We start from the raw sequence: 7870 nt of genomic DNA on the forward strand, positions 1-7870 counted from the left end.
AGAGACTAACCAATTTATTTGAGCATGAGCTTTCGTGAGCTACAGCTCACTGCATTGGATGCATACCGATGCATTATATACACAGAGACCATGAAACAATACCTCCTCCCATCCCACTCTCCTGCTGGTAATAGCTTATCTAAAGTGATCATCAAGTTGGGCCATTTCCAGCACAAATCCAGGTTTTCTCACCCTCCGCCCCCCGCACACACAAACTCACTCTCCTGCTGGTAATAGCCCATCCAAAGTGACCACTCTCTTTAAAATGTGTATGATAATCAAGGTGGGCTATTTCCAGCACAAATCCAGGTTCTCTCACCCCCTCCACAAACCACACACACAAACTCACTCTCCTGCTGGTAATAGCTTATCCAAAGTGACCACTCTCCTCACAATGTATATGTGAAATGGCCCACCTTGATTTTCATACACATTGTGAGGAGAGTGGTCACTTTGGATAAGCTATTACCAGCAGGAGAGTGAGTTTGTGTGTGTGGTTTTTGGAGGGGGGTGAGGGGGTGAGAAAACCTGGATTTGTGCTGGAAATAGCCCACCTTGATTATCATACACATTTTAAAGAGAGTGGTCACTTTGGATGGGCTATTACCAGCAGGAGAGTGAGTTTGTGTGTGCGGGGGGCGGAGGGTGAGAAAACCTGGATTTGTGCTGGAAATGGCCCAACTTGATGATCACTTTAGATAAGCTATTACCAGCAGGAGAGTGGGATGGGAGGAGGTATTGTTTCATGGTCTCTGTGTATATAATGTCTCCTGCAGTTTACACAGTATGCATCCGATGAAGTGAGCTGTAGCTCACGAAAGCTTATGCTCAAATAAATTGGTTAGTCTCTAAGGTGCCACAAATACTCTTTTTCTTTTTATTAACACTAGTGTTTGATACAGTTAAGTGTACATAGCTTGAAAGATCAACCCTGTTTCCCTTAACCTCCCATTGACAGTATCATATAGTATCCTTCAGACAATATTCAGAACAGGTTGGGTAGATAGGAAAGAAAAGTGTTTACATGGCTTTGGGCCAAGAAACACAATCAGTTCCCCACAAAATTTACTTTACCAACTATTAAGCTCTCAGATGAAGCAGACCATGTTCCATAGCATGCAACCCTTACTCATGAGCCATAAAAAAAAAAAAGAGAGACAGGCATTTCAATGCCTCCTTGTACAATAGTAGTGTACAACCTGCTAATTAGGGCAGCGAGAGGGGGAGGGGAATGGAGATTAGAGAGTATAAGCCAAACTGGCCTCAGCCCTTTGGGGATAAAAGGTACCACATAAAGATGTGGAATCAGTTTTGTTGGGCAATGATCCACTATATATGGAAAATCCAAAAACTTCAAAGGTGAGGATTTTTTTTTTTATTATTTTTTTAGAGCTATTATGTGCCTCCAATTGTTCAACTGTACCCACCCAATTTTGAAAAAAAAAAGTAGCCCTACATGTTTCTCTGTCAAAACTGAATGCTCTTGAAATTAGTATAGTGTGCACAAGTGTTTGACAGCAATTATGGAGTACTGCCATTGAGATTTCCAAGTCAGTGCAAGGGATTTACTCCCATTCTCCATTAAAATCAAGAAGCGGTGTGACTGAATCCTCTGCACTGCTTTGAAGATTTCAACCTACTTGTTTGCAATGAAAAAGTACCCTTATATAGGTATGAGAAATGCAACATATTTCATCTATATAGTCAAAAAAAATCCAAACCCTTTCTAGCACAAGAAGTGCTAAACCAAGTAAAAATTTTAGTCGCAGCTGATTGAAGGATTTAATACTACCATTGTAGTCTGTTAATACTGTATATGATTTCAGAACTTTGAGAATTTGAGAACTGCACCAGCAAGTATGTATGTAACATCTAAATCTGTTCATGAGAAGGGAAGGTTTACAATACACACGACGACTGCACAAGGAGAGAAGTGGCTATAGCTAGAAGCAAACAGCGTTCTATTACAAACATATAGAACATAATACAAGTATGCCATTGATATTAAGTCTTTAATGAGATACCTGTGATTTATAACATTGTCACATTTACGAATCTCACATTTATAAGAGTTTGATTTCCATGCAGATAGTTCTACTGCTATTGAGAGCGAGATTTGCACATAGAGGCCAACAAGAACACTTCACTGCAACTCAAGGAAGTCAAACACCTTCTCCCTGCAGACTTGTTTTGAGTTGTGTTTATTGAGGTTTAAGAAGTTATCCACATTTCTATAAATATAGACATTACTGAGTAAGTGACTTTCCATGTCACTAGTGCAGGTACATATATAACCAACATACAAAAGCTCCACTGGAAGCTACTTCAATTCTTTCAAAAGGATCAGGGTGTCATTAAAAAAACAAAAACAAAAAAACCCCCAAAAAACCAGCTGTCACTTTCAATTATTGAAAACACTAAAGTGCATTTTTGGTTACCTTCTGGACAAACAGCTGCTGGCTATGAAGTTTGATTTTAAACAGATATCAATACCTTACATTGATTGACATTCAGCTGTTATCCTCTTAATACATGGCTGTAGGTAAGAATGCATTAACTTTGCTGGTTGAGTGAGTAAGACGAAATGATTCTTGCATTGTTCCTTTAAGACTGATATTTCTAATGGAAGTTTCAAGATAGTCTAACATTCTGTTTTACAGCACCACTAAAGTTAATCTTAAAATTCAGGCTCTAGTTTAGCCCTTTTCAATTGTTAATCAAGATGTCTAGACAGCTGTTTGAAGTTCTGTACCAGTAAGAAAAACTATTCTCCCTTCTCATTAGACATACTGTCCTGCCCAGTTAATACTGTTTGCGCACTTTGTAAACAAGAACAGCTTAAAGCATAATTAGAGCAGAACACAGGCCATCTTTAAACTGATGTTTTCCCAGTGTCAAGTGTTTCAAGTGTATAAAGCTTCTTTACATTCCTAACCACAAGCACTACAAAAACTGTAATAAAAAAGGCTATATAGAAAGTGACCTAGTAGTATAACTAACCAACCTGGGCATTTTTGCAGATACAAAAAAAGTGTGCTCTGTTGTCTTTAGCTCTCTTTATATTTCACTATGATCAAGTTTTATTGCCATTATCATCTAAAGAGCCCAGAATGCTGCACTGCTTAAAATCTTGCGAGACCTAAATCACTGTATGCATCTCCTTTATTGCAACAGCAAATTTACTTTTGTGTTGATAATCTGGGGATGTCACAGTAACTTAATTTTTTGATCAACAAACAAGATTTCTGGAACAAGTCTCCAAATGACATGATTATGTTCTAAACCGAGTTTGCGCAGTATAACAATGCATAGCTATTTCTAAGAAGACTACACACCAAATCATGTTACATGTTGGGAAAACTGATCCATGCTCTTTGCATGTTGTGTATTTGTCTAACAAGTCTTATTTCCTCTATCAGTTGAAGAATCCACAGCACAGAAGTTTCAAGTATTAGAACTAAAAAAGTGATTCAACTTCAAAAGTTGAATTAAAAACATACCATATAGCCAAACTCTCTCATGGAAATCATTACCAAACAAGATTAAAAAAAACCCCAAGGCTCACAGCCTTGTGAAATAATGGATTGCTAATTCCATACACGTTGTTGAAATCAATATTTTTAAAGCTATATATATTCACCTAAAACACTCCACTTACGAGCATTAGAAGTTTAAAAACACTGAATGCCTTCAATGGAAATTGCTTGTAAAAATGCACCCTCGAATATATGAATACAAACACCAAGCAAAAAAACTCATTTTATTTGGCTATTTAGATATCCAGGTCACATTTACCCACCCATCTGTTTCCTGATAGCTTTATATTACTTTATAGGGCATCCAAAATAATACAGTGCCAGAAACCTTAGAAAAACTACTTTGTTTTTGCTTTTCAAAAGGTTCTGTGTCTGCACAACTTCCACAAGGCAAAGTTGTGCAACTGATTGTTTAACATAACTAGGCTTTAACAGCATCCAAGCAAGCAGGTCAGACTTTGGAAGCTGTTATGTCAAATTCTGACCACGGAACTACTCTAAGACAGAAGTGTGGTAAAAGAACTCATCTCTTCTTTTTCTGCTGTCTCAACATTTTTCTTCGCTTAATTATCATATCGTGTAGTTTTTCAAGTCCCTCTTTGAGTCCATCCCCTATGATTGCACAGGTAGGCTGCAGATGCCAGGGAGTAGAAGAGCTCAGCTCGCTCATTGCTAACATCTTCTCGATTTCTGAGAGAGAGAGGGAATTCCTCAGGTCCTGTTTGTTAGCCACTATAAGGACAGGCACGCCCTGATTTTCAGATATCCTAGTAATTTTATGAAGTTCTGTCTTGGCTTCCTCCATCCTTTCGATGTCGACAGAGTCCACCACAAATACGATGCCATCCGTGCACCTGGTGTAGGACTTCCACAGGGGCCTCAGCTTCTCCTGGCCTCCCACGTCCCAGAAGTGGAAGGTGACCGTTTTCGAGCTGCCCAGCGTCACTTTGATTTTCTCCGTGTTAAACCCCTTGGTAGGCACAGTGTTGACGAACTCGTTGAACTGCAGCCTGTAGAGCACGGTGGTCTTGCCGGCCGAGTCGAGCCCCAGGATCACGATGTGGAAGCACTGGAAGGAGGGCAGGCTGGAGAGGATCGGCGTCTGGTCCGAGAGCCCATTCCCCATCGCCGGCGACGGGGAGACAGCGAGCCGCCGCCGACACAAGCACCGCCGGGCTCCCCTCGGCCGCCGAGCCGCACTCAGACCCGCCCGCGCTCAGACCCTGCCAACGACAAGAGAGGCGTTAGCCCCGCTGGGTGGCTGACCGGCCGCCCCGCCCCAGGCTCGAGGGGAGCCGGGGACCTAGGTCCGCGCTCCACCCCACCACATGCCCCTCGCCCCCCGGGTCCGCCCGCCCGCCCGCCCGCGCACGTCCCCCGGCTGGCGAAGCTAGCGCAGCCCGCACCTCACGCCGCTGGCAGCCCCATGTCTGCCCGAGCGCCCAGCACCACCGCAGCGCCCAACACGCCGCACCGCCGCCTCCTCAGCGTCTGCCGGAGCCTGAAGCAGTGCCGCCGCCTCACCGCACAGACCGAACCGCGCCCCCTGCCCGCAGCGCGCCGCTCATTGGCCGCCCGGGGCTGCGGGGTGGGGAATAAAGCGAGGGCCGCCTCCCATTGGCACAGGTGTCCGCCACTCTCCAGGGGCCGCCGCAGCGCGTTCCCGCCCTCCCAGGTTTACACGCGGGGGTAAAGGGCGGGGGCAGAGGAGGGGTCTGTACGTTATGCCCTACAGGCAGAGCGCTCAGTGCACACTACGTCCCCACGTCCGTCACCGCGGGGCTCCAACTTAGCCACGCCCCCAACGCGCCCTCCTTCGTGGGCGGGGGATGGAGCAACGCCCCTCCCTGCTGCATAGCCCGGCATGTGCCCCCGCAGCAGAACCCCGCCCGCGTCTCAGGAGCCCTGGATCTCCGTCCAGTCGGCAGCGAATGACCGAGGGCGCGGGGCGGGGGGGCTGCACCTTTAAGCCGTAGAGACCCAGCGCCCCGTCGCCAGCATCTGCACCTAACACGGGGGGCGGTTAACCTCCTCCCCTGGGACCCTGCCCCGCGGCCCCTCACGCGCCGTCCCCGCCACCCTCGCCCTCAGGGAGAAGCGCGGAAACTCACCTCTGACCCACCACTCCCGAGGGAGGCAGGGAGGGGTTTGAGGCTTCCCGCGCGCTCGCACACCCGTAGCGTCATCGCCAATAGCCTCGCCCGTTGGCCCCGCGCACATCCGTCTCCTAGCAACCCGCTTCAAACGGCAGTGGCGGGGTCTCGTCGCCCTTGCGCCAACTCTTCCCTTCATCATAGAATCATAGAATATCCGGGTTGGAAGGGACCTCAGGAGGTCATCTAAGTCCAACCCCCTGCTCAAAGCAGGACCAATCCCCAATTTTTGCCCCAGATCCCTAAACAGCCCCCTCAAGGATTGAACTCACAACCCTGGGTTTAGCAGGCCAATGCTCAAACCACTGAGTTCACCCCCGTTGTGCTTGGGTCACGCCCTCTGTGCGAGCGGACCCCCCCACCGCCCCCGCTCTGGGGACGCGCCACAGCGAGCACCCGCCCAGCGACCGGGTCCCGCAGTAGGGAGTCCGTGGTGTGAGCTGTTTGCGCTTCACGCCCGCCCGGGCCGCGGGGGCCGGAGTCTGCAGAGAAGCTGCGGGCAGCGCCTGGCCGGATGTACCCGGAGTCCAGGCTCAGAAGCGAGGCTCCGCTGGTCGCGCCTTGCCCCCAGTGTGGGTGCTGGGCTCCCTCTGCTCCCCCCAGAGGCGACGAGGGAGGGGTGGCACATGGCGTCGCCTGTCCCCCGCCCTCCCCATTTCTGCTGGGGTGGGAGTTGGGGCTGAGCAAGGCTGAGGGGGACGTGCGTGGAAAAGGCCCCCCGCCCGAGGAGGCACGGGGAAGCCTGATTTAGCTTTTTCTAGGATCCTTGTTCCCCCTTTCCACCTCTTTCTCCACCATCGCCTGCCTCATTTTCATAACTTAGGTATCATCTGTGAGCACTCTAATTCATTTAACTGTCCACATATGAATTTTTTTTTTATCAAATCTTTATTTTTTCTTGATAAGATCATCATCATCCATCTCGTTTTCCATTTTTTTTATTCTAGCTTCGCTGTTTTTTGACCTTACCATTTAACCATTTTATTATAATGGACAAAAAAAAAGATAAAAAAACAAAATAAACCGCTAAGCATTGTTCTGTAATTTTGAAATCCACCAGATTGTTTTATGAATTGAGTGGGTTCAATTATTTAGAATTGAAAAGGAGTGAAATTAATGCATTTATTTGGATAACTTTTTTGAGAGGGTCTCTTTTTATTTTTATTCCATGTTCCAGATAGATCACTATGAAGAGAAGATTTGAAAGTGGTGCAAGTAAGAGAGAGTGAAAACGACTGCGTGAAGTAGCAGTTAAGAGCTCAAAGCCAATAACTTCATTTCTCAAACCTCTGGAAAACACACTTTACCCAACAAACAATGCTACAGATACTGAAAACTCTGCCACTGCAACAGGTGATATTTCAATGCCAATAGCTGAACATGAGGATAGTAGTCAAGAAGGAGATGTGCCGATAGTAACAGATGCAGCAGAAGGTCCTCTGTACCGTCAAGAAACTCAACAGGAATATGTAGATCTTACTCAGCAAGAGCAATTCATGAGTACTACAGGTTTGACTGTGACTGATACTGGAATTATTGACAAGAGTAATGCTGCCCAAATGCAATCTTTTCTTCAAATTGGTGGTTTTGAAATTCCAAGTAACATTCCACGAGATGCTGATAATCATGCTTTCCCTACTTGTCTGCTGACAAAAACTCTTCCAAATGGTGAGACCTGCACAAGAGACTGGTTTTGTTGTAGGATGGAAAAACAATCTCTGTACTGATGAAGTGGGTTTTAAATTACGAAAGCTTATGCCCAAATAAATTTGTTAGTCTCTAAGGTGCCACAAGGACTCCTCGTCGTTTTTGCTGATGCAGACTAACACGGCTACCACTCTGGAATCTCTGTACTGTGTACCCTGCTTCATTTTGAACAAAAGAGCTGCAAATGCATCAGTTCTCTCTGATCAATCAGGATGGAGCATCAACAGAGGTTGGAGGAAGTTGAAAGACAGAATACCATCACATGAGAGTTCAGTGTCACACAAAGAAAATTATGGAAATCAGCCAGTAGGGCAGCATCAGCTGAAAGTTCATTGAGAATTTACTCTTGACTGAACTCCACAGAAACTAATAACTGAAAAAAGTTTCTTGAGCGCATTCTGAATGTCATCCTTTTTCTTTCTGAGTGGGGATTGGCTTTCTTTGGGTTGCAGTCAACGCATTGGTGATTGTGCA

The 7870-nt window shown here is 46.1% G+C and overlaps 1 protein-coding gene across 1 annotated transcript; it reads right to left on the minus strand.

The window, feature by feature from the left end:
* Window positions 1–1993: 1993 nt before the first annotated feature.
* On the minus strand, window positions 1994–5068 carry ARL4A (ARF like GTPase 4A). Its single transcript, XM_048838262.1, has 2 exons — window positions 4943–5068; window positions 1994–4759 (listed from the first exon to the last, which is right to left on the minus strand). Exon 2 carries the CDS (start codon window positions 4660–4662, stop codon window positions 4060–4062), a length of 603 nt encoding a protein of 200 aa, XP_048694219.1. The 5' UTR covers window positions 4663–4759; window positions 4943–5068; the 3' UTR covers window positions 1994–4059.
* Window positions 5069–7870: the final 2802 nt, after the last annotated feature.

This window comes from Caretta caretta, chromosome 2, assembly GCF_965140235.1.
Source record: "Caretta caretta isolate rCarCar2 chromosome 2, rCarCar1.hap1, whole genome shotgun sequence".
Classification (NCBI taxonomy): domain Eukaryota; kingdom Metazoa; phylum Chordata; order Testudines; family Cheloniidae; genus Caretta; species Caretta caretta.